Genomic DNA, 27214 nt, shown 5'->3' with positions numbered 1-27214 from the left:
AAACGTCGCGTCTCCTATCAGAGGCGAGCTGGCGATGCGTCTACCTTCACACACATTTGTCTCTACACACAAACAAATACTGTCCAAGTATTATTTTATTGAGAATAGGTTTCCCTCTTTTTCTGGCAGCAAAACAGGTGTTAAGATGTTAAAACACCGAAATGAAACCTTTAACAAGGAATCATGTCTGCATTAACCACAATACTAGTGGTCAGAATGCAGAAAAAAAATACTCCGATAATATATGCATTAATATAGAAATTTAGCAGTCTTTTGAAATACGTGGTCAACCAGGTTAGTGTCTAACTGTGTCGTTGGCCGACTGGTTTTGCATCACGTGATGTTTCTAAGGTCTGTTGAGTTCTCGTCTCCCATCTTCTTGCTGTATTTGCCTCCGTGCAGTTTGCCGTTCTCTGTGTGCTATGTGCGTGATGTCCCCCTGTGTGTTCCCTCGCCATGTGTTTTACCCCATTTCCACCTGATGATGATCGCTTGTGTTGCGTTCGAAACGTCGTGATTTATTTTAATTTAATTTAGTATAATTTTATTTTATTTCTACATACGTGACTTTACCAAAAAAACCCAACGAGTATAATATATGCTTTGTTTTTGAAACGGATTTGCCCACACCAGAGTCTCGTCTCAAACTGTACGCCTTTTGGCGTCCTCTGGTCTAACACCATGATGTATTATTATATTTACAACACCATTCGGCTCCCTCGGAAAACCATATCTCACATTTATATTTTATTGTCCAGTCATTGGTGACCGGGCTGACCTCAACAGGAAAAAACAAAACGAGACGGATAAAAACCCAATTCTTGAATGGAATCGCGGCCCTGGGTTTGCCAATGAATGTTGAACTTCTTTCACACCGTACGTTAGCCAACCGCGCTAATCGGAGGTGCGGCAGGAAGGACAACAAACTAAACACACGCAAAATAAAAGCAGTTCCAAAAAATGTAGTTTGTCAATCTAGATTAGGATTTAAACGTCCGTAGCCCCAGCGCCTTCCTAATGCCCGATGGAAGAGCGTTCCAGACGGCCGCAGAAGCGCATCTGAAAGCGCGCGATGCAGTGGCCACCGTCTTTGTTCGATTGTGAGCGAGGATGATGGGAGCTCGCGTGATGAGGATGACCGCACCGCTCCGGGCCTACGTTCACGCTCCGATCCGTGAGCCCGGGCACCCGAGTTTGAATCCCTGCCATGGCCAAAGCAACGTCAGTCGCGGGTGATATCTGAACCGTTCTTGCTCTTCCCCCATTACACCCACGCACCGCTTCACCAGTTCACAATGACCAGCATTGTGAGTTTTGATCAAAGACCAAGACCCCCCCCCCCCCCCCCCCGTATAGCCTTAAACAAACTGTTGGGGCAAGTGCTGTGATTGAGCACTTGTGAAGGCCGGAACGGCACACCGAGGTGGTTGAGTGGTCAACACGACGCCTAGCCGCCTTTGTCTCCCCACTGGCGATGTTTACGCACATTGCAGCGGGTACTAATTTAATCGCTCACAAGAGAGCTGTCAAATCAGACGAGCGGGGCAGGCGACTGCGCCCGCAGATACATCCCGAGATTAAACATCTCGCGAAATTCGAAAGAGTTTTTCGTTTGTTTGATAAAAAAAACCACCCATACGCACTCGCGTTTAAAATTATACACCGGTGTCATCTCGACACAGACATCGATCACGTGCGGCGGTGTGCCCCGAGGGCGAAATGTCGCAAGGGTTTTGCAAGTGAACGACATATCTGGCTTCGGATTGGAGTCACCCAGCGCCCATCCCCAAATGCCCCCACTTCCAGCCATAGTCAGGGACGCTCCTCCATACATGGAAGCTCCTCCATAGACAGGGGCGTGGGGGATAATCTTGGCATCCAGCCATCTCACATCGCCCATCTCGTTGCCTTATTTTATCCTCGTGATAACTGCGGAAACCACACTGACAAGTGTCATTGTGATTTATACAGCTGTACCTCCGATCAGAGGCGTAATAGGGTGCAATGATATATAGGTTATCATGGATAATCAGGACATTGTACTCTCGGACACAGGATCCCAAAGTAAAGTCATCAAGGCCCATCACGTTGCTACGTCTTTCCGCGGTTACCGATTTACTACCTTTCAGATACAAATTATAATCAGAAGCTGAAAATGTAGTATTTATACGGCAGGAGGAATCCGATGAGATATAAAGTTCTTTTTTTTCTCACAGATGTCCAGTAGGAGAGTCAGTCCCCGCCCGATGATTGTGAATTTTATAAAATAGAGCCGGTTGAAATTTTGATTAAAATCTCGGTGTGTTCGTGTGTACACGTCTTCCACGTGTGTGTGTGTCGTGTCACACGTGTGTGTACACGTGTTCCACGTGTATGTACACGTGCTCCACGTGTGTGTAGTGTCACACGTGTGTGTACACGTGTTTCACGTGTGTGTGTAGTGTCACACGTGTGTGTACACGTGTGACACGTGTGTGTGTAGTGTCACACGTGTGTGTACACGTGTTACACGTGTGTGTGTAGTGTCACACGTGTATGTACACGTGTTTCACGTGTGTGTGTAGTGTCCCACGTGTGTGTATACGTGTGACACGTGTGTGTGTAGTGTCACACGTGTGTGTACACGTGTTTCACGTGTGTGTGTAGTGTCACACGTGTGTGTACACGTGTGACACGTGTGTGTGTAGTGTCACACGTGTGTGTGCACGTGTTCCACGTGTACGTGCTGTTAGCGACGTAGCACCACGGCCGACCGCCTTTGTCTGGCAGGGATCACTTAAAGTGGCCACGCCGAGTCGAGTGAGCCAGCGGATCCAAGTGACATCGGTAGCACGAAGCCCGGGGTCAGCCTGGCTAGCACGAGGTCACGGGGTCAGCATGGCTAGCACGAGGTCACGGGGTCAGCCTGGCTAGCACGAGGTCATGGAGTCAGCACTGATAGCACGAGGTCGCGGGGTCAGCTCTGATAGCACGAGGTCACGGGGGCAGCCTGGCTAGCACAAGGTCACGGGGTCAGCCTGGCTAGCACGAGGCCACGGGGTCAGCTCTGATAGCACGAGGTCACGGGGTCAGCCTGGCTAACACGAGGTCACGGGGTCAGCTCTGATAGCACGAGGTCACGGGGTCAGCCTGGCTAGGACGAGGCCACGGGTCAGCTCTGATAGCACGAGGTCACGGGGTCAGCCTGGCTAGCACAAGGTCACGGGGTCAGCCTGGCTAGGACGAGGCCACGGGTCAGCTCTGATAACACGAGGTCACGGGGTCAGCCTGGCTAGCACGAGGTCACGGGGTCAGCCTGGCTAGCACAAGGTCATGGGGTCAGCCTGGCTAGGACGACGCCACGGGGTCAGCTCTGATAGCACGAGGTCACGGGGTCAGCCTGGCTAGCACGAGGCCACGGGGTCAGCTCTGATTGCACGAGGTCACGGGGTCAGCCTGGCTAGCACGAGGCCACGGGGTCAGCTCTGATAGCACGAGCAAGAGCCACGGCAATCGTCGGCACCGCGCCAAGGCAGACATCGGACGCCGCCAAGTCGCGAAAATGTATCGTTTGAGAATTTCATATTTGGCCAATAAAGGCGAGCGATGTGATAACCAACTTATTGAAGAAAATAAATATAATAGCTATCACACAATCACGTTACTCATCGTTATTGCCCCGGGCAGAGACATTGGCACCACCCAGTGTTTGCAGAGTAGATTGAGACTGGTTGTCTATGATATTAGTCACAGCACTTTCCAGTTCCCCTCCACGTTATTGTGATGACCGTACGTATCCCTGGCATTTTTTTGCAGATGACTATAAATATATCCGTTAAATCGTGAAGTATTTTGGAGTCTTGTTCTCCCTTGCAAGAGAGATCAGACTGTTTGGTGATGCTGCAGCTGCTGCGTTGGAAGTGGTGCACAGGCACAATTAACAACACACGCTCAACACATTCCTCAATAATATATATAACAGGACACGGTTCGGAAATGGCCCATCTTCATATCACATAAAGCATTTCACTTTTATGCACATCACATAATGTGTATGCGCCATTGCCCGGAACTACGTCTAATGCATTCAAATATTTAAAGGCAGCAGTGCTGTTGACGAGTGAGTTGAATTATCTAGCAACAGAGACGATTAATCTGTTTCAACGGGTTAGGGCCTGTGGTTTAATCTCACGGCTAAGCATGGCCACATGGCTACTATAACAGCTGCTACAACGTACAACAGCGGACCCTACAGACACCATTCTAGGAAGAGGAGATCCTTGGTTAAAGAATAATAAAAAAAAAAATGCAAATATACAAACTACCAGAATACCAACGCAACTGCCAGGGCTCACAACCAAAGCGAATCTCCATGGACACTAACCCAGTTAAACGATTAGCGCTGTAATATTATACTAACACACACACACAGATAAAACAACACAAACGTAATACATTCAATCTTAATTTAAGGCCACCCCACAGAGACGATCACCCCTCTCTGTACCTGGGTTGCTCTCTCTATGTATCTTGGTGATATCTGTCTGCTTATATGTCTGTCTATAGTTTTCTGGTTAGATTCTATGTCGCTATTTCATTATACCTGATGATGATTGCTTGTGTTGCAATCGAAACGTCGTATGCTATTATTTAATTTATTATTTTATCTTTATACGTGACTTTACCGAAAAAACCAAAGCGTAATACATTCGTCAGTAATACTGTGGCCTTAATAGGAAAGTATAGAATGACGTAAATAAGCAGGCGAATTGTACCTCTGCACCAATCCGTCTTTCCACGTAAAGAAGGGATTTCTCAGACAACCCATCAGCCGCACTGCATTCTGGGGAGCGCGTAACATCAACTGCATTGATTCCAGACAGGCAAAATCTGGACCCGCTTTGACAAACAGCAGCTCATCAGCAACAGCGTCAAGCTTTGCTCGAATTGAATGCTGGTGAGTTGCCGATCTCGCAGGCAAGGGCCCCTTTCTTTGACGATGAGTGCTAGTTCAACGAGACATTTTGTCCGTAGCGTCGCCAAATTTGCACTCTTCCTTCGACGGCAGTACAATGGCCATTGCCACGCACCTGGTTCAGTGTCAGGCCAGAATTAAGGGTCAGAGGCTCATTGTACAGGTACGACGGGGTTTGCCAGGGTGTAAAAGGTGTGTTCAGGGACGAGACGCACCTTCCATGCAGCACACGCGCCAGAGGCCCGAGTGGGTGAGCACCTCCTCGTTGCGCTTCACCGTCTCGTTGTCGGTGTTGGTGCGGTCCCGGCACACGCCGCGCGAATACAGCCAGAAGTCGGTGCCCACCGAGATCGCCATGAGCGTGAAGGCGGCGAAAGCGCCGGAGAGCGTGAGGACGCTCTGTACGCCACGATCCCTCAGCCGCATCATGGAGAGCATGGCGAGGAGGCGACGCGCCCCCGGCATACGGCTCCTTCGGCACGAGGCTGGTGGCTGATGGTGGGGGGGGGGGGGGGGTCGGAGAGGGGGGAGCGGGTTGGGGGGGAAAGGGGGAGCGGGTTGGGAGGGGGAGGAAGAACGTGGAACGATTTGATATGTATAAAAGCCGAGCCGATTTCTAAAGGAGATTTGTGCATAGCAATTTGTAGGGAGCGAGGTTTTGTGTGCGTGTGTGTGTGGGTGTAGTTTGTACACAAAACGAGAGAGAGAAAGCTTTGTACGCAGCCGCGTGCACAGAGCGGTTTGTGCGGAGTGATTTCTACACGAGTGTTTTGTACAGGCGATGTCCACGTAACATTAATCGCGGTTGATATTTAAACGATAACTTTCACGGGGAGAGAATTTGTAAAAACCAGAAATAAGTATTTGCACGACGTAATTCGTCCACTGCAATTCACACGCAGACATTTTCCACCGAGCGATTTCTCCACATCCATATACAGCGCACACACACACGAGGCGACATCGTCACAGTCGTTTGTATGCACAGTCGAGGTTCGTTGACCGACAAATTCACGTCGCTCCAGCCGGTCAAGGGCCCCGCTGTCTGAGCCGGCGACAGCGGCTGCCCCCTGATCGTGGTGCGCTGTTCGGCGCGTCTCCGCGAGCGTCCAGAAGCCACTGACCATCGCTGCGGCGTCGCTCTTCAACCATTGCCACCGCGCTCCCCGCATTTGCGTGGGCGAGACTGCAAGCGATTTGGAATTGACGCGTGCACGCGCGCCTCGCATCGGCGCGCACAAAACAAAGACCACGATCCCCCCACCCACTCCACCCCCCAGTATAGCCTTAACAGACTGTTCTGTCAAATGATGTTAGCGAGCACCTATGAAGGCCGACACGGCACACGAGGGGGTGGGTGTGGCCAGCATCACGCCCGGCCGCCTTTGTATACCCAGTGGCTATGTTTACACACCGCACCAAGTACTCGTTTTATGCTGAGTCGACCTAGGGGAGCCTCAGGACCGGTTCTGACAATCGTCGCTGGTGTTGGCCGTGAGCGGGAATCAAACTTGGGACGCCGGGTTTGTAGTGCAGCGCGCTAATCGCTCACACACACACAAAGACAAAGATCCCCCGTATAGCCTTAACAGACTGTAGGGGCAAGTGCTGTTAGCGAGCACCTATGAAGGCCGGAACGGTACACGAGGGGGTGGGTGGCCAGCACCACGCCCGACCGCCTTTGTCTCCCCAGTGGCGATGTTTACACACCGCACCAGGTACTCATTTAAGGCTGAGTTGACCTAGGGGAGGCCCAGGACCGGTTCAGATAATCGTCACTGGTGTTAGCCGTGAGCGGGAATCGAACCCGGGTTGCCAGGTTCATAGCGCAGCGCGCTAACCGCTACACCACCGCTCCCCACACACACACACTCGCTCACACACACACACACTCGCTCACACACACTCGCTCACACACAGGGGTCAGGGGGCGAACTAAACGGGCCGAGCTCTCTGGCTCGTGGGTGCGTAAGAGACGGTTTCCGAAGAGCGTTGGTCTCTCATATCTACGCCTGCACCAAAACATTCCCGGATCTGAACTATTATTGAACTATTTTAGATTTGACCAGGTAAGGCCCGCTGAGCTATGTAACTCTTTTGCATTAGCGACCTGGCTACAAGTGATAGCTCAGCGAAGTAGCTTATCACGTGGAAATGTATAGCAGCCAAATACTACAGACGCATGTTTTCAATGTTGAGGGCAAAACCGGAGGACCCGGAGAAAAATCCACGCGACCACGGGTAGAGAGACACGCATACTCCAAATATACAGCAGCCGTCAAGGTCGGGATGGAAACCATGACCTCCTGTATACCAGGCGAGGCACTTAACATCTCGCCACCGTGTGCACACACACAAAGGGGTCAGAGAGAGAACCATACGGGCCTAGCTCTTTGGCTCGCGTGTGCGTGTGTAAGATAATGTTTACTAGGAGCGTTGGTCTCTGATCCCTCCGCCTGCATCCAAGATTTCCCGGATCTGACGTCGCGTCCCAACGCTACGTGACCCCGCGTGTCGCATCAACCACGTGGCGATCAGCTGTGAATCGCGCGTGGCGCACTCCTCTGTCAATCTGCCGCTTTGGATGGAAGGGTTGGTGGAACACGTTGGATTGTTTTGCGAAAGCTAGCAGACCTCGCTGCAAAGTGGGTTGCCCAAAGAGGAGAAATGTAAGGGACAGCAAAGTGTGGTTCTTGAATCATATTCTTAGGTTATTTCGGTAAAGTCACGTAGGTAAAACATTAAAATTAATAAAAGTAAAATAAAATAAAAATCACGACGTTTCGGAGGCAACACAAGCCTCCGTCTTCAGGTGGAACCGTCACAGCCACGACAGCTGTATCAAGTAAATGTAAATGAGAGATTGATACAGCTGTCGTGGCTGTGACGATTCCACCTGAAGACGGAGGCTTGTGTTGCCTCCGAAACGTCGTGATTTTTATTTTATTTTACTTTTATTAATTTTTATGTTTTACCTACGTGACTATACCGAAAAAACCTAAGAATATGAATCCTTGCAGTCACGAAAGCTTCAAATCTAGAATTAAGTTCTTGAATCTGTCTGAGCGGACGTGTTCTTGTCATCTCCTCGCAAGGGGGAGGGGGGAGGGGAGGGTAGAGTTTCTCCGGGAATTCCGATTTCCTCCCGTCCACAAAGCCAGAAAGCTTCTGGATGAGAAGGGACCCAAGGTAGAGCAGGACCCTCCTCAAGGAGAGTCTTGAGACTCGGTGTGGTTTTCCTGGATAAATAAACCGACGTTATCCTTGCAGTCCGTTTGGAGTTGGTCATTTCCCGAGGGGTGGCTAAAACTAAACTAATTTTATTTTGACCAGGTAAGGCCCACTGAGCCATGTAGCTCTTTTTCATACACGACCTGGCCACAAATGATAGCTCAATGAAATGTTTTACCACGTGGAAATTTATAGCAGCCAGACACTCTAAACCAGTGGTTCTTAACCTTTACTGCAGCCTTCCACACCCTTGGTTATCAATCGTAAACAGTGTTAATACATACCTAGGGATTGATGTAACAAATGAGCTGCACTACGTGCCCGTGCATAATTTGTGTTTCGCTTCTAACAAAATCTGGATATATCTTGCATCCCCACAAGGAGCATCTCGCCCCCCGAGGTGGTGGTGCGTGCACCCCAGGTTAAGAACCACCGCTCGGAACGCACGTGGAGTCTAATTGTGGAGGGAAATATCGGAGGACCCGGAGAAAAATCCACGCGACCACGGGGAGAGAGACACGCAAACTCCAAATATAAAAACTTGATTTGGAGGAATTACTCTTTGGTTCTTTCGGTAAAGTCACGTAGAAAGAAAAATAAATTTAATAATAGCATACGACGTTTCGATTGCAACACACGCAATCATCATCAGGTATATATGAATGAGAAAACAAACCTAGTAAACTTAGAAATATAATGCAATACAACACAGAGAGTCGGCTAACATAACAGCCAACACCCTACCAGGTTGATTACGTTCTTCCAAAGATTTATAAATTTGAGAGAGAGACAAACACAGACACGGAGACACATAAACAGACACATAAGCAGAGAGAGATAACACAGAGACACAGAGAGAGAGACACACGTAGGCACACAGAGAAACAACGCCTCTGTGTCGAGGCCTTAAATAGAGAGAGAGGGGGGCAGAGAGAGGGGGGGGGGGTAGATAAATTAGCATGTCAATGAGAGATTTTGAGCTTTCGTGACTGCAGGAAATACGAGAGCGACAACACGAGGACACACAGAGAGAGAGAGAGAGAAAACACACTAAATCAAACAAACTTAGTATAATTTGGAAATGTATTGCAATGCAACACAGAGAGTCGGTCAACACACTATTAACGCATAGTCTGGTTGATTACGTTCTTCCAAAGATTACTAAATTAGAAGTTAAGTGTGAAATTTCGAGAGAGACAAGACACAGAAACACAAAGACAGACACACAAGCAGAGAGAGACAACAAATATACAGCAGGCGTCAGAGTCGGGATCGAACCCACGACCTCCTGTATACCAGGCGAGGTAGTTAACATCTGGCCCAATATACCTCTTATTTAAAAGCCACTCTCACGTGCCAACCGCAGGACAGGTGTCTGATGCTGGAATATTGGGTATCTCTCTCTCGGAGTCCCCGCTCGTCTGAGCCTTAGAACCACTCGCATAGAGTCACGGCGTCGTTTACATTCCGTGCTCCCGTCTCCAGCAAGAAAACAACAAATATACCAGCGTCGCCTCTCCGCGTCGCTAATCGCCCGTCAATACCGGCGCGCGCAACGCCCACGACCCCGTGAAAATCAGAGGCGGGACGCAACCGGTTGCGCCGCCACGCAACCGATTGCGCCGCCACGCAACCGGTTGCGCCGCCACGCAACCGGTTGCGCCGCCACGCAACCGTTCGCGCCGCCACGCAACCGTTCGCGCCGCCACGCAACCGGTCGCGCCGCCACGCGCTAATATGGACCTGCCCGCCATCTCCACCTGCACTCCCCCAGACAGGCAGCCCCCCCCCTACCCGCCACCTCCTCCTCCTCCGCCGCCCTTTCGGTGAACGCCGCCTGAAGCCAATGGCCACGGCCACCGCTGGCAGCTGTGCGAGCGACGCGCTGCGGGACATTAATGAGAGAGGGCTCGTGTCGCGGACACGGCTGAGGTCATTTATTTCGCAACCTCACCCGCTCGGAGGAGGGGCGGGGTGCGGGGGGAGGTGGGGGGGTTGGTGGGAGAGGTTCAGGCCCCTCCGCGCGGGGGGGACACGAGACCCCCCGTCAGCCACGGCTCCCTGGTAGTGATTTAGCGGGTCGTAGAGCCCAGCTGCTCGCAATTAAATGGAACCGGTTGTCAACATACTGGCTCCAAGGCGGTACCGGCACCACTACCATCACCACCGGCACCAACACCAACACCACCACCGGCATCGCCACCACCACCGGCACCACCACCACCACCAGCACCAACACCACCACCAACACCATCGGCACCACCACCACCACCATCGGCGCCACCTGCACCAACACCACCACCACCGGCACCGCCAACACCACCGGCGCCACCTGCACCAACACCACCACTACCACCATCGGCACCACCATCACCACCACCACCACCGGTACCACCACCACCACCATCGGCACCACCACCGGCGCCACCAGCACCAGCACCACTACCATCGGCACCACCACCACCAACTCCACCAACACCACCACCGGCACGTCCACTATCGGCACCACCGCTGTTGCGCCCCGCGCTCGCTCGCTCGCTGATGCAGGTGCGTGCGGGGAATTCGAGACGGGGCCGCGCGCGTGCACACGCACGCGTATCACGCGCGCGCATCAAACGCGGCATTTAAATGAAAGCGGTAAAAATATATATCCAACAATCCCCTTCAAAGCCGGAGCTCTAATCGCCTGTGCGGCCGCCATTCCTCCCAGCACCGCGGATTTCACGCGGTTCCCTGAGTTTCAGCTGTAAAAAAGAACACACACACACACACAACAAACACACACACACAGAATCAACGTTTTTGGGTTTAGATCGCGTTATTTATAAATGTGTCGTAACCCTCCACCACCCGACACGGCCAATCAGCAAAAAAAGTGGCGAATTGCCCGATGATGCTGGATGCAATGACCAGCGAAACGTCGTACTCAAATTGTAAATGTTGTGGTTTCACGCTTCAACACACCCGTGGGCTAAAGCAGTGAACTATTTATCTTTTTTCAACGTGACACTTTTTTACTGATTGGCCGTGTCGGGTGGTGGAGGGTTACGACACATTTATAAATAACGCGATCTAAACCCAAAAACGTTGACTATGAACACACACACAAACACACACACATACAAACACACACAACAGCCACCCTCATTCTGAGCCACAGCCTTTAATTGCGGACAAGCCCGTAACGAGACTGTCTGAGCCACGATCAGCCTCAACCGCGAGAGAGCCTCGCTGATGAGAATGAGTCAGGGCCCTTGTTATAGTCTCGCTGAGCCGCGCGCTTTTCGTGAGCCCACTCTAAGCCACGCGTACGCTGAGCCACCTGCTCTGCGTGAGCCGCGCTGAGCCACAGCGAGCCACGTGCTGTGTCGCGTCGATAGCCGCCGCTGACTTTAGCATTCACAGCTCGTAGCGGCCGGGCCACGTGAGTCCGCTACCCTTTGCGCATTTTAAGTGAATCGACACTCACGCGGATGCAAAGACAAAGATCCCCCGTGTGGCCTGGACAGACCGTTAGGACAAGTGCGGTTAGCGAGATGCTCGCAATTCAATGGAGGCCGGGACGGTGCACGAGGGGGTGGGTGGGTGGCCAGCACCACACCCGGCCGCCTTTGTCTCCCAAGTGGCGATGTTTACACACCGCACCAGGTACTCATTTGAGGCTGATTCGACCTTTCAGATAATCGTCACCGGTGTTGGCCGCGAGCGGGAATCGAACTCGGGTCGCGAGGTTCGTAGCGCAGCGCGCTAACCGCTACGCTGCCACGCACGTTCCCACACACGCACAGACACATACAGTCAAACATACTCACAGACATACTCACAGACACACGCACACACAGCGTTTCCACCTCCACACACACATACATTCATATACACACATATATTCATATACACAAAGACAAAATTCTTCCGTATAGCCTGAACAGACTTTTGAATAGCACACGAGGGGTCTAAACCACGATGTTTTAACACCGCACCAGCTCCTCATTTGAGACTGAGTCGACCTAGGGGAGGCCCTTGGCCCGTTGCGATAATCGTCACTCGGGTCGCCGGGTTCATAGCGCAGCGCGCTAACCGCTACACAACCGCTTCCCACACAAAGACACGAACACACAAGAGACAAATATCCACCACGTCGCGTTCATGCTGCCGAGACAAGTTCTGTCCGCGAGATCCTGTTAAAGTCACACACACACACTAACAACGATTCCCCGTATAGCCTTAACAGGCTCTAGGGGCAAGTGCTGTTAGCGAGCACCTATAAAGGCCGGCACGGCACACGAGGGGGTGGGTGGCCAGCACCACACCCGTACCGCATTTGTCTGCCCAGTAGCGATGTTTACACACCGCACAAGGTACTTATTTGAGGCTGAGTCGACCTAGGGGAGGCCCAGGACCGGTGCAGATAATCGTCACCGGTGTTGGCCGTGAGCGGGAATCGAACTCGGCTCGCCGGGTACATAGAGCGCAGCGCGCTGACCGCTACACTACCGCTCCCCACACACACAACAACAACAACCGCCATTCGCCACTAAGTGGCGGTGACGTCACCACGACGCTTGTGCCAGGCTAGGTGCACGTTCGGGCCACGTGAAGTGTTGAACGCCCGCTGGCAGGAGGTCACGGGGCAGACCCAGGTGCCACGGGTCAATTGACTGAGATGACTGGCTGATGTACCACCTGTGCCCCCTACTGTGCCACACACACGTACATACACACACATACACACACATACACACAAAGACAAAGACAAATATCCCCATATAGCCTGGAACAGACTGTTGGGGCAAGTGCTGTTAGCGAGCACCTATGAAGGCCGGAACGGCACACGAGGGGGTGGGTGGCCAGCACCACGCCCGACCGCCTTTGTCTCCCTGGTGGCAATGTTTACACACCGCACCAGGTACTCATTTGAGGCTGAGTCGACCTAGGGGAGGCCCGGGACCGGTTCAGATAATCGTCACTGGTGTGGCCGTGAGCGGGAATCGAACCTGTGTCGCCGGATTCATAGCGCAGCGCGCTAACTGCTACACTATCGCTCCCCACATACATACACACACAAACACACGTGCACACACACACGTGCACACACACACGTGCACACACACACACGAACATACGAACACACACACGAATACACACACACACGAACACCACACACACACACGTGCACACACATACATATACACACACACATACACACACACACACACGAACACACACATACACACACACACACACGTGCACACACCCGCGCGCGCGCGCATCAGGAACGCTCGCCGCTCACCGTTCAGGAGCGGGGTGCGCTTTGACGGCGCCTGTTCAGCCTCTGCCCCTCGTCGTCCCGTCAGCCTCGTCCATCGCCGCCTCGCGCGCCCCCACGACTCCGTGAGTCCCCGCTCAGCAGCGCCGCTCGTAAAACTCGCCTCGGTCAGCCGCGGGGCGGCGGAGACCGCGGCGGAGTCGAGTTTGGTGCGCGCGGCGCTGACGGTGCTGGCGGTGGGTGCTGCGAGCCCAGCGAACGAGAGCGAGCGAGCCACGCAGGAGCAAACGAGCTGCTGTGGCAGCCACTCAACGAAACCCTCCTCCGAGGCGATGACGATCGCCAACGATTCACGTCGGTAGCAGGAGCAGGAGCATCAGAGGCGCCCGCGACTAAAGCGACTCCCGTTACCGCGGACGGAAGGACGACGACGAGGAGGAGGAGGCGGTGGAGGCAGCGAGTGGACAAGAGGAGGAGCAGAAGCCCAGGCGCTCCAGGTGCCGCTCACCGGTTCCGTGGAGCTGTGCTCGCTCGAGTCGAAGAGCAGGAGGATGATGTCGGGCAGGGGTCGCGCTCACATGAGCCTCACCGGCTCGGGGAAGGAACGCGAGAGGCGCGTCTCGAGGCGGTGACTGGAGCGGAGGAGGCGGCGGCGGCGTCAGCAGCGCGCTCCGACGCGCCGCTGCCATTTGACGGTGGCCGTGAACCCGCGAGGAACTGCGACCGTGGGTTTGCGGCTCGCGCTCCGGGCAGACATAAGAGCGCCACTGATTGTTCCCCTGCCGTGTCTCCCGGCCCCAAACGGGCTTCGGGCCGTTCTTCTCCTCTTCCTCCTCCTCCTCGGCGAGGGATCGTTCCGCTCGGCAGACAGAGGAGGGATTCGCACTCTCACCCGGCGCCGCGTTCTCTCGCGCCCGCCACCGACAGCTGACGGCCGAGGTCGGAGCCCCTTCGCGTGAGCATTATTTGTTTATTTATTCCAGTGGGGAGAGTCGAGATGAACCAGACGCCGAGAGACACACCCCCCCCACCAACCATGCGCGTGCAGCAATGGTAGAGTCCGCGGATCGCTTTGTTCCAGAGATGGTCGTGTCACGTGAGCCGAGACGGTCCATTACGTCGGGCTCGGGGGGGAGGGAGGTGTGGGGGGGGGGGGCGGTGGAGTGGGGGGGGGGCGATGCGGAGGGACGTGCAGGAATTTGCGAATCGATTTGCTCGCTTCAATTCGTGACCCAACTTCGTAACGGGAGCCGCCGCGTTGAATATTTACGACGCACTGAACGAATTCCACGCACCGGCCACGTGTACTTACAACGAGGTCCTCGCCGCCGCGGAGCCGTTATCGGATTGTTGGGCTAAGTGCCGTGTGGGGAGCGAGTACGGCGCACGGGGCCAGGTAGTGTGGCCAGCACCACGCCCGACAGCCTTTGTCTCCCCAGCACTCGTTTTTTTTTAATACACCGCACCAGGCAATCATTTGAGGCTTTGTCGACCTACGGAAGGCTTCGGACCGGTTCAGCTATTCATCACTGTAGTGCGCTAACCGCTGCGCCACCGCTCCCCGGTGGTTGAACACACACACGTGGCGAGCAACAGAAGGGCGCTCAGAACAATCCAATGTTGTACTCTACTTCTATATTTTTATGCCCCCCACGGTCGAGCAACCTGCCCGACCCGCACACGTGTAGCATGTTACACGTGTGCCCCACACACACACGTGTAGCATGTTACACATGTGCCCCACACACGCACACGTGTATCACGTCACACATGTGCCCCACACACACACACGTGTATCACGTCACACGTGTGCCCCACACACACACACGTGTATCATGTTACACGTGTGCACCGCACCAAAGATGAAGATCCCTCGATTGCCTTGAACAGATCGTTGGGGCAAGTGCTGTTAGCCAGCACGGCACACGAGGTGGGTAACCAACACCAAGCCCGGCTGCCTTTGTCTTCCCAGTGCTGATGTGCACACATCGCGCCAGGTACTCGTTTTAAGGCTGAGGCGACCTAGGAGAGGCACAGGACCGGCTCAAATATTCGCCACTCATGAGCGCGAATTGAATTTGATTAAGGCCGTGTTTCACAGCGCAGTGCGCTAACCACTGCGCTAACCACTGCGCCACCGCTCCGCACGATCTCCGTAACACAAAGGCGAAGATCGCCCGTATAGGCTTAACAGACTATTGGGACAAGTGCTGTTAGCGAACAACTGTGAAGGCCGCCACGGCACACGAGGGGGTGGATGGCCCACACCACGCCCGGCCGCCTTTGTCTCCCTAGTGGCGATGTTTTCTTATTTGAGGCTAAATCGACCTAGGAGAGGCCCGGACCAGTTCACAATAACAGTCAATGGTGTTGGCCGTGAGCGGGAATAGAACTCGTGTCCTTGGGTTCATAGCGCGGCGTGCTAACCGCTACACCGCCGCTCCCCACGCACACCCACACACACACACCCACACTCACCCACACTCACCCACAGTCACCCACAGTCGCCACACTCACCCACACACACCCACACACACTCACCCCACACACACCAACACCACACCCACAGTCACCCACACTCAGCCACAGTCACCCACACACACTCACACTCACCCCATGATACACACCCGCACTCACACACACACACCCACCCACACTCACCCCACACACACCCACACACACCCACACACACACACCCGGACTCACCACGCACACACACAACAACAACCGCCATTCGCCACTAAGTGGCGGCGACGTCACCACGATGCTTGTGCCAGGCCACACACACACACCCACAGTCACCCACACACACCCACGCTCACCTACACTCACCCACAGTCACTCACCCACGCACACTCACCCCACACACACCCACACTCACCCACACTCACACACACACAGTCACCCACACCCACCCACCCACACACACCCACACATACTCACCCCACACACACACACCCACAGTCACCCACACACACCCACACTCACCCACAGTCACTCACACTCACCCACGCACACTCACCCCACACACACCCACACTCACCCACACTCACATACACACACAGTCACCCACACTCACCCACCCACCCACACACACACCCCACACCCACCCACGCACACCCACACACACACACAGTCACCCGCACTCACCCACACTCACCCACCCACACTCACCCACACTCACCCACAGTCACCCGCACACACCCACAGTCACCCACCCACACTCACCCACACTCACCCACACTCACTCACCCACACTCCCCCACACTCACCTACACTCACCCACCCACCCACACCCACACACACCCACCCACACTCACCCACACTCACCCACGCTCACACACACACACAGTCACCCACACTCACCCACCCACACACACCCACACTCACCCACACACACACAGTCACCCACACACACCCACACTCACCCACACACATCCACACTCACCCACACTCACCCACAGTCACTCCCACTCACCCACGCACACTAACCTCACACCCACACACCCCCCCACACACACAGTCACCCACACACACCCACCCACACTCACGCACACTCACCCACACTCACCCCACACTCACCCACACTCACCCACACACAACCCACCCAACACGCACGTGCGGCAATGTTGCGCGTGTGCGCGCGGCATCGCGTAAATCCGGGGACGATGTCTGAGAGATCGCAGCCAAACGAATTTGTGCGAGAGGAGCGAGGAGGGGCGCGCGCGCGCGCGGCTCTTATTAATTGCCTCCGCGGCGATATTAAATCATGGACACGTCAGAGCGCCGCGTTGGCGCCGTGGGTGGCGTGTGCTTAGGGAAGATGAGGATGGATCTGTTTATAGCCAGCCCGAGGCTCGCGCAATGCGCAGCCAGAGGAGAGACGCGCGCGGCGACGGAGGAACGGACGAGGCGCAGTGGCCAGAGGATCCGTAGCGAAGAGGCGCGCTGCTCCACCCCCCCGTCCCACTCGAGCCCACCCCCCAGCGACGACGGTGGATGATGATGTTAACGGGCCACAATCAGAGGACATCACGCGCACCTCGCGGATATGCCTTCGCACGAATGCACACACGGTAGTAATGCACTAAACGGAGACCCACTCACTGGGTCTCGCTCGCTCGCTCGCTCAGACACGCAGGACAAAGATCCCCGCCGTCGGGTCTTTGACAGGCTGTCGGGACAGGCGGTGGCTCGCGGGCACCTCGTGAAGGTTCGCACGCGGCTCACTTGGTGGGTGGGTGCTCAGTTCGACACCCGGCCGCCTTTGGCTCTCCAAATGGCGATGCTTACACAGCCGCACCAGGTATCAATTTGAGGCGGAGTCGACCGAGAGGAGTTCCAGGACGGGTTCAGATATTCGCCACTGTTATTGGTCGTGAGCGGGACTCGAACTACCGTCGCCGGGTTTGTGGCGATACGTAAATAAAAACACGCATTGTGCGTAGACACCCAGCCCCACCATGATCCCATCCCTCCCTCCCTCCATCTCTCCCTCCCTTCGTCCATTTCTTCCTCCCCTTTCCATCGCTTTCCTGCCTATCCTGGCATCTCCCTCCACCCCTCCCTCCCTCCCTCTCCAACCCCTCCAACTCCCCTTCCCTCCCACGCACTGTCGCTGCGCGCTGCGCTCATCCTGACAGCCCATTATCGGGGCTCGCGGCGATCACGTCGAGTGCACGGCCCCCCCTCTCTCCCCCGCCCCGCGCCCACCCAACCAGCCCCCCCCTACCTACCTAACCCTTCGCGTCCCCCGACTCGCCTCGAGGGGCATTGTGAGCGACGTTCCGCGTTCGGTGGTTGACGGGGGAAGGAATCCGCGCGAGTGTCGTGCGGCGGCCTCACCGCTTCGTCCCTAGCCGCTAACGGGACCCTCCACCTCGTTGCACAACCGCCCCCCCCCCCCCCCCCAGCGCCCTCACTCCTCTCCCTGAATTTAAATGACGCGGAGAAGTTGGGAGGGAGGAGGGGAGGGAAGGAGGGGGGCTGAGTAGAAGTGGGGGCAGTGAGGGGGAGGGCGAGGCGAAGGTGTGGGGGGGGGGGGGCAAGGTCATTCGCGCAGCTCACAGAGCCTCCTCGCTCGCGCTGAACGACTCCGTGATTTGGCTCCGCACCTCCGTCTGGTGCCGACTCGGGTCCGGGAGGCCTTCATCCAGCAGTGGATGGACCGTGGCTGATGACGACGACGATGATGATACGATGAGCTCCCCGCACCGAGACGCACGTGAAGGCGATCCTCCGATTGATTTATTGGCGTCCCGCGTTTAACCGGCCGAGCAGCGAGAGTCACGTTAACGATCATTTTCCAGGAGGGGCTGTATCGGCCGCAGTGCTCTAGGTTGCATCATTGCCTTTTACAATTTGCAGCCGCTGAACCTCTCAGCACACAGCGGTCTCGCGTTGCGCTGTGGCGTCACGGGGTCATTAGTGTTTGCCGTCTCCCCCACTCGCCCTCCAACCCACCCTCTCCCCTACCCAGCCCCCACCGAATAAGGGACACGCTCTGCACGCAGACCCCACGGGCACGCGGCCGTGCGCGCGCGCCGCGCTCATTAGAGGTCGTCGTGGTCGAGCGGCGGTGGCTGCGCTGCACGTGGCTGCCTGTCGCCATCGAGGCAGCCGCAGAGGGTTTGTGGATCGCCGCACTAAATGTTGTGGAACTCCCCTTTGCCGCTGGGTAGGCGTAGAGGAGCGGCCGTACCTTGGCTCGCCACGAATGTGCAACGCAGAGAAAATTGCTGACTCCTCTCGATCTGCGCTACCTCTATGGGATAGAGTGTTGCCCGCCCCCCCCCCCCTCTCGCCGGCACGGGTTTTATCCTGGTACTCCGGTGCCCACCCCCCCCCCCCTACGTGTATAACCACTCGTTAATTGGGCTGAAAACATATTTAACACTACATAGAAGACCGCAGAGCTTGGCAATTGATGGTGTTGCCAGCTCACCGCGTGGCTCCTGATACCCTCCCCGCTCGTTTGTGCTTCCACCTCGCGCCTCTGAGTCGTCCTCTCTCGCTCTCTTTCTCTCTCTGAGAGAGAGAGAGAGAGCGCGAGAGAAAGAGCGAATGCTGTCGGGCAGGGCGACGTTTATCTCCACGTGGTGGGAATTTTTTTTTAAATCCTGAACTTCCATTTTTTTCACATTTCCCTCCGACAAAAATGCGTCCAGCACGTGGGGCGCGAAACGTCGGACATCTTGCCGAGGAACACGCTAAACTCGTCAAGGAGCATAGACCACCACGCAAACTCCGGTCATCATCACAGCAGCGGCTTTTGGCTGGCCATCGAACAAATACAAAGGTCAACGCATCGCGCGGCGCTTTCAGATGCGCTTCTGCGGCCGTCTGGAACGCTCTTCCCTTCCGATATTAGGAAACCACTGGAGCGATGCACTTTTAAATCATCATCTAGATTGAAAACTAATTTATTTTGAATTTCTTTTTTGTGTTTAGTTTGCTGTCCTTCACCCGCATCTCCGACAAGCACGGCTGTCTACGTGCGGTGCGAAAGAAGTTCGATATACAGACATACATTTCGATTTAAAGCTTTCGTGACTGCAGGGATTCATCTTCTTGATTCTTTCGTTAAAGTCACGTAGAATGGAAATAATAATAATATAATAAAAATACTAATAAAACGTAATAAAATAATAAAACATAATTATTTTATTATGTTTTATTTTTATTATTTTATTATTTCCATTCTACGTGACTGTACCGAAAGAACCAAGAAGATATACAGACATACATACGCGGTATCACCAAAAAGCACGTCGCCGAGTCAATTTGTCACCGAATATTTGCACGGTCACCGGTAAGGCTGTGCCCGTTAACAGCGAGTCACGCTCACAGCAAGAGGTGCATGCTCGATGTGGTGTGCCGGGTAGACCCGGCTGAAAGTAAACTCTGAGTACGGGGCATAGACGGCTGCCGCGGTGCGATGATAAACTCACTGGACTTGCATTCCTGAGGTCACCGGTTCGGTCCGATCTCTCGGCGCGGCAGTCGAAATGGTGGAAATCGTTGATAAAATCCCGTCGCTCCTGCCCGTCCAGCAGGGTAGACTGGTGCATCGCAGTTCGTCAACCAGCAGGTGGTAGGGTAAAGCGTGGGTAACTCCCACCTCTTCCGACGCGCGTGGCCAACGAGGAGCGGGAACAGCGGTGATGTTCAGTGCTTCACTCGGCCTGCCCGAGAAGCCCCCGTTAGGCGGAGGCACCTTCCGCCTTGACGAGGCGCGAGCAGCGCGATTTGCAGGGCTGCGCCTTTAACCTTTCAGCTTGCACGGCGCGGCCACTGGCGGCGTGGATGATGGGAGGGCGGCTGGCGAGTGTGAAAATCGCTGTCAACAGCGCCAAGGGTCGAACTGCGTCGGAGAGAAATCGCCGATAAATGATTTTGCGCGACTGAAAATGCCGAGCTCGTCTCGCGCTCTCTCTCTCTCTCTGTCTCTCTCCTCCTCCCCTTTACTTATTAATTTATGGAGCTTACGGACAATATATTTCTCCCCCCCCGCCCCTACGGGCTCCGCATATTTAAAAGACGGGGACTCTGAGGGTAATCGCTGCATTGGCTCTCGGCCAAATTCCAAATCGCGGGAAAGGAGGGAATCATCGCGCATTAGTCCGCCGTTGCGCACACTTTGTCAAGCCGGGGTTTGCACGTAGCCCTGTTCGTTTATACAAACGGCCCGATAACTCAAGCGACCGGGAGTTGAGTCTCATTGGTGAGCGTGACACCCTCCCCACCCCACCCCACCCCCCCCGGGCACTTTACAGGAAGGAGGGTCCGATGATTGAATCGTCGAGTATCGCCTTTGACCAATAGCCCCTCGCCGCGTGCCGGACGACGCGCTGGGGATGACGCGCGCGCTGCCGCCGTCTCTCTCCATCGCCAGCCCAGCAATGCGGGAACACCGCCCGGGCGCCGTGGCGCGAGAACGCGTCTCGACATCGCGCGGCGAGACTCCGTGTGGGCTACGAGGCAGGCGCGGCAGCCTGAGGCTTTGTAAAGAGCTCGCTTAGAGACACTAACGAGCAGCCCCCCCCCCCACACCAGACCACGCCCCCCGCTGACCCCCTCCTGACCTTAATGACCACGGTTTGACCCCTGCGGTCGCTCGCCCCACGTGATGACACGAGACGAGGTAAGGCTCGCTGAGCTCTGCAGCTCTCTTTTTTGGAAGCGACCTGGCAATGCAAATTTGAAGTGGCGTGTCGCGTGGAAATTCATAGCGGGCTAATGCTCCGAACGCACGTTGATTCTAAATGTGGAGGGACCCCGAGAAAAATCCACGCGACCACGGGGAGGAGAGGGACGCGCACTCCAAATATACTGTAGGCGTCAGGGTCGATCCCACGACCTCCTGTATACCACGCGAGGTAGTTAACATCTCGCTACCGTGGCGCCTCAATGAGATCCGGCTCCCTCCCTCCCTTACCCCCTCCATTCCTCCCTCCCTTCCTCCCTCCCTCCCCCCTCCCTTCCCCCCCTCCCCCTCCCTTCCCCCCCTCCCTTCCCCCCTCCCTTCCCCCCCTCCCTTCCCCCCCCCCCCCTTCCTCCCTCCCTCGAACTCGGTTCGACGCATTCATAGCGCAGGGCTCTAATTGCGACGCCACCGAGTCCACCGCATATGGAGTAAAATAAATAAATAACATAACATAACAATTCTATCGCAAGCCACGAGGACAATCGCATCACGTACAATCGAAGCGTGCATTTACGGGATTCGATGTTTGTGCGTTTTACAATTGTAGCAGCTGTTGCCAGCGCAACGAAATTTGTTTTATTGGGGGGGAGGGAGAGGGGGGCGGCGGGGAGAAGTGCGAAGGGGGGTTCTGGCTCAATTATAGGGGGTGGGGGGAGGGCGAACGTTTTTGGGCCCCCCTCTAACCCGCCCCCCGCCCCCAATCCCCGGTCACCCCTCCCCCAATGCTGACACCACCACCATCATCATCATCGCATTCATTAGCTGGGCTCGGCTTCCACCAGCCCCGGGTGGCATTCTCCGCAAAGCGCCGCGGTGACCGGAGTCCGTCCCGACGCCTCCGTGCGACTCCCGGGACGAGCTCGGCCACCCCCGGACGGCACCGCGAGCTCGGCAGCCCGTGCGGTCGCAGCACCTCGAGCTTGTTTCGCGCCGCACGTGGCCAACACGTTGCACGTTGCAGGCGGCGCGGGGGAAGGACAACAGCTGATTGTGATGCCGTTGTCGAGTTTTGAGTTTATTTGGATGATTGCAGGGGATGGTCTCGTTTAGAAGTGTGGATTGTCACGGATATTGGACAACGCGTTGGTTTACGGTGTTTTTTTCTGCAATATTTTGCTGTCTTTAATTGGAATTTCTGTTTTCACTCAGTCACATATTCACTTTAAGATGTTTTTTGTTTATGTTTTTTGTTTGTTGCGGTTGCACCCGATTCAAGAGCCGAATGGCTCACAGGGCTAAAGCTAATAAATGAACTTGAACGGCGCGGGGATAGCTCTTCTGGCACTCCACTGCTGGATGATGATGGTGATGGTCTTCCACTCCGGGCGGGTCGTGCGCGTTATTTTAACTTGTTCAGCCTCAATATATAACATGTTCGGCGACGTTTCTGGCAATGGTCCTTGTTCAGAAAAAAAGAGAGTTATTTGGTGGTGGTGCTGCTGTTGCGTTGGCAGTGGTGCACAAGCACAAATGAACAACAACAACAACAACTATCAACAACACTGTGAGTCTTAAAGAGAAGTGTATATTAGGCGACCTTTCTAGCATCGGACCTTCACGTTCTATGTCTGTAAGTTGAACTTCTTTTGCACCGCACGTAGCCAACCGCGTCAATCGGAGGTGAAGAAGGGCCATTGGCAGGAACGTCGCCAATTCTAAAAAAAACATGTATTGTGTGAGATCTTGCTGTTGACGGGTGCGTCGACTTCTTAAGAAGGATAATTCCAGTTCGAAGGATCACTTGCTCTGAAGAGGGATACATTGCCCGAAACGTTGCCTATTGTTAGTCAGGAACTCCTCAACTTACGAACATTCGACTTACGAACTTTCAGAGATACGAACAGACCTGTGCGTATGTCCATTTGCTCGTTTGGACCGAGAGTCGTAATTTCAACCGCAGCGCAATAAATGGTGGTGGTGGCATCTACATCTGCAGAACGTGAAGAACCAGTGGCATCTACATCTGCAGAACGTGAAGAACCAGTGGCATCTACATCTGCAGAACATGAAGAACCAGTGGTATCTACATCTGCAGAACGTGAAGAAGCAGTGGCATCTACATCTGCAGAACACAAAGAACCAGTGACATCTATATCTGCAGAACGTGAAGAACCAGTGGCATCTACATCTGCAGAACGTGAAGAACCAGTGGCGTCTACATCTACAGGAGATTATACACCATCTAAATCCATTCACCGTGTTAAGCGTACATGCCGTTCAACATGGTTTAGAATCGACTGGAGTCAAGTTGGACTTACAAACAAATCGACTTCCGAACAAACTTCTGGAAGATAATTCGTTCGTAAGTAGAGGAGTCCCTGGACACGCAATCATTTGTTTTTCTCGTTCACCGGCCGTACCTGGCCCCGTCAACGCAGCATCGCAAAGCGCGTTGATGCCTGACGACGCGAGACGCCGTGGTCGGCTGTTGGGGATCACATTACCCACGTGGCGTCCTGCGTCATCCGTCTGGGCCTCATAAAAAATTAACCCGTAAAAACAAAGTTTTTTACTCTAAATCCTTTATATGCGTGGCGGCTAGAGTCCTCTCGTCCTCTGGCTTGAGATGGCTGCCACCTACGGGTCAGATGATTGTCTGCCAGCATTAAGCAATTGGTAATTAAATATTTAAAAAAAATTCCCTAAACAGTGTAACATTTTGGAAAACATTTTCACGAAAATTAATTGTCACGCACAACGAGTCTGTGTGCAAAATGTCAGCTCGATTGGATCACGGGAAATGGGTTAAAAAACGACCGAAAGATTTGCACGGTCGTAAGCAAGCAAGCAAGCACGCAAGCACGCAAGCAAGCAAGCGAACTTAATATAAAGGATTTAAAAACACCACAACGCGACCTCACAAAGCAGGGCCGAGCCCGTTCCACGGCCGCCGTCGTGTGGACGTAACGGGCCCGGCGCAACAGCTGGGTCGTTGACTGTCTCGCCAACGCAGAGAGGGAGACTGTGACCGGCTGTCACGGCGGCGGGGGTCAGGGAGGTCACGGTTAAGGAGTCCAGGCTCAGGGTCGAAGTGAGAGTTCGTGGATTTATGAAGTCAAGATTTGGGTCAAGACTAGCAGTCAACGGGTATGATACAAAGGGGCATGGTTACGGTGAGGGCCGTGCGTGAGCTCAGGTTCGAGGCAGGGTTCGGCGGAGGTTCAGAATCAGATGAGAATCTTTGTTTAGACTGCCGGAGGAATCCGATGAGCTATGAAGCTCTTTTTCGCAGATGTCCGGTGTGGGCATGGGGTCATTGTTAGGGTTCGAGTCAGGTTTAGTTGCAAGCGTCACTATTTGCTCTAGAGTAAAGAATAGGGACTAAGGGCTACCGTTAGAGGCTGGACTAGATTTAAAGTTAGGGTTAGGTCATGCGCACGTGTGTGTAGTCCGGGTGTGGTTGCGTTGAGGTTAGCACCCTGCGCTACGAACCTGAGTTCGATTCCCGTTCACGGCCAACATCAGTGGCGAATATTTGAACCGGTTCAGGCGCTCCCCTAGGTCGATGCAGCCTTAAACGAGTACTTAAAGTGGTGCGTAAATATCGGCCCTGGGGACACTATTCACACGCCGCACCAGGGTGGCGAGGGTGGCGAGGGTGGCCAGCTGCCTGCATCGTTCCTGCCTCCTGGTGCCACTTGCTCAGGGGCACTTGCCCCAGCAGCCTAAACAGGCTATAGTGGGAACGTTGTCTTTATCTTTGGTTGCAGACGCACGTGTGCATTCACGTGTTCGCCGCCTCGTGCATTTACGTTCAAAGCACTGGCGTCCGCGTGTCCCCGCGTGCCTTACGATCGCTCGCGCGCGCGTGCCGCTACCGCTCATCGCGCTCGTGACCGAGGCCCGGCTGTGTCAGCCCGCCTCGTTAGGAGGCGCGCGTAATGGACCCATTAGATGCGAGCAGTCTACGGCGGGTGGCGACCCAGCAAGGGGACCCTGGGTACGGGCGGAACCCCGAAGACACCGCGACCCTCACCTCCCTCCCACCCCACTCTTGTCTCAGGATGCCGTCAAACGGCTTCGGACCCAATATTTAGTCTCATGTCATCCGCTCTTCCTCCCAGAGACGGCAGCGTGGCGATTGCTCGATCATCTGTTCTCACCTCGCGTGCGGGGAGGGTGGAGATGGGGGGGGGGGGGAAAGCGAGGACAGGAGAAAGGAGCGGGGATGAAGGGAACGGGGGGATGGATCGAGAGTGACACGGAGGGAGGAAGCTACGGTGGGTGCAATAAGGGAGGGTATAATTACGTAATTTTCAGAATAAATTATATGAACTTAGGCAGAGTAGGTGGACGGAGGGAGATATTAATGGGATGAGAAAGGAAGAGAGGGAATAGTGTGGGGGGGGGGGGTGTAGAAAAGGAGAGAGGGACGGAGGGGGAGATGGGGGGAGGTTGGCAGGAAAGCTATAGGGGAGGGATGAAGGGGAAGAGCGCATGGCACAGGGAGACGCGTGGAGGACTTCAAATTGAAGGAGACGGGACGTGACCGCGCTGTCATTCCGCGCCTGTCCCAGGGATGTTGAATGCGCGCGTGGAGGCGGCACCGTCCGCTCCGGGGAGCGCCGCGCTGACGAGGGGGCCGAGTGGCCGGGAGGGGCTCCGACACGGCTCACCGCGGAGCTCCGCTCGCGCAAATCACTCGAGCCTCCTCCTCCCTCCATCCTCCACGCTCCACTCGTAGATCCACTCTCCATGGGGCACCCACACGATCCTCAACCCTCCATCCAGTACCCCACCCCGCACACTCGTATCCACTATTTACAATCCTCCACGCTCCACTCCACGATCCTTCACCTCCCCCCCCCCTCCTCTTCGCCTTCCACTCTCCAATCCGCTCAACTCTAATCGTCCATCTCGCCACAACCTTCCACCCTGGCTCCCACCGTCCGTCGGGCCCTCTGCCATTCCCTCGTCACGCTCCCACCCTCCGTGCTCAGTCCTCTCGCCATCGCTTCGTCTTTTGCGAGTGCCGCGAGCAGCGGCGCATCCGAAATGCGGGCGGAGTTGGAGCAGCAAGCGGTCGTCAGCCTCGACTCCGCCGATCCAATCGTAGACAGTCAAAAACTAAAAAACTAAAAACCTCCTCGGCGCGGCACCGGCATCTCAAATTGAGAGCCGACGCTCGGGGAACGCGCCGTGGGTAATTCGTCGCTTGTTCGCCTCCCCGCGCGGCCCTCGCACAAAGAAAGGCAGCGATGCTCCGACAAGACTTTCATTTTTTTCAAACAGACAGCTGGGGAAAGTGTCCTTAGCGAGCGCCTATTTGAGGCAGGCGGCGCTGCGCACTAAGTTGGGGTGCGGGTGGGCATCATAACCCCGGGACGATTTTGTCTCCCCCTCCAACGCTGCTGTTTTCACACACCTCACCAGGCGGCGATTTAAGTCTGAGTCAACTTAGGCGCAGCTTCAGAGCAGGTCCAAATGCCGCTCGCCACTGTCTGCAAGCCGTGGCCGCGAGGCTTACACGGCCGTGCCAGTGCGCCGACTGCAGCGCCACCGCTCCCCATTTGCACCCATACGCCACGCAACCTCTCTCGTCGTCTCCCTCTCTCTC

General features: G+C 54.9%; 1 protein-coding gene across 2 annotated transcripts in view; it reads right to left on the bottom strand.

The window, feature by feature from the left end:
• Nucleotides 1–21090, bottom strand: part of LOC133353614 (voltage-dependent calcium channel gamma-2 subunit-like) — a 44280-nt gene extending 23190 nt beyond the window's left edge. Inside the window, exons 1-2 of one of the 2 annotated variants that reach the window (XM_061569996.1) lie at nt 20402–21090; nt 5170–5446 (exon numbers count right to left, since the gene is read on the bottom strand). In XM_061569996.1, coding sequence (XP_061425980.1) covers nt 5170–5446; nt 20402–20521 — 397 coding nt within the window. In that variant the 5' untranslated portion in view covers nt 20522–21090. Of the gene's footprint in view, nt 1–5169; nt 5447–13475; nt 14495–20401 lie in introns of those variants that run through there. The other variant, XM_061569997.1, reaches the window with a different exon arrangement.
• Between the last annotated feature and the right edge of the window lie 6124 nt (nt 21091–27214).

Source organism: Lethenteron reissneri, chromosome 44 (genome assembly GCF_015708825.2).
Source record: "Lethenteron reissneri isolate LAM-NWPU_2019-01 chromosome 44, ASM1570882v1, whole genome shotgun sequence".
In the NCBI taxonomy this organism is placed as follows: Eukaryota; Metazoa; Chordata; class Hyperoartia; order Petromyzontiformes; family Petromyzontidae; genus Lethenteron; species Lethenteron reissneri.
Note: the sequence above shows the minus strand (reverse complement) of the source record. Positions and strands in the feature narration are given on the sequence as shown.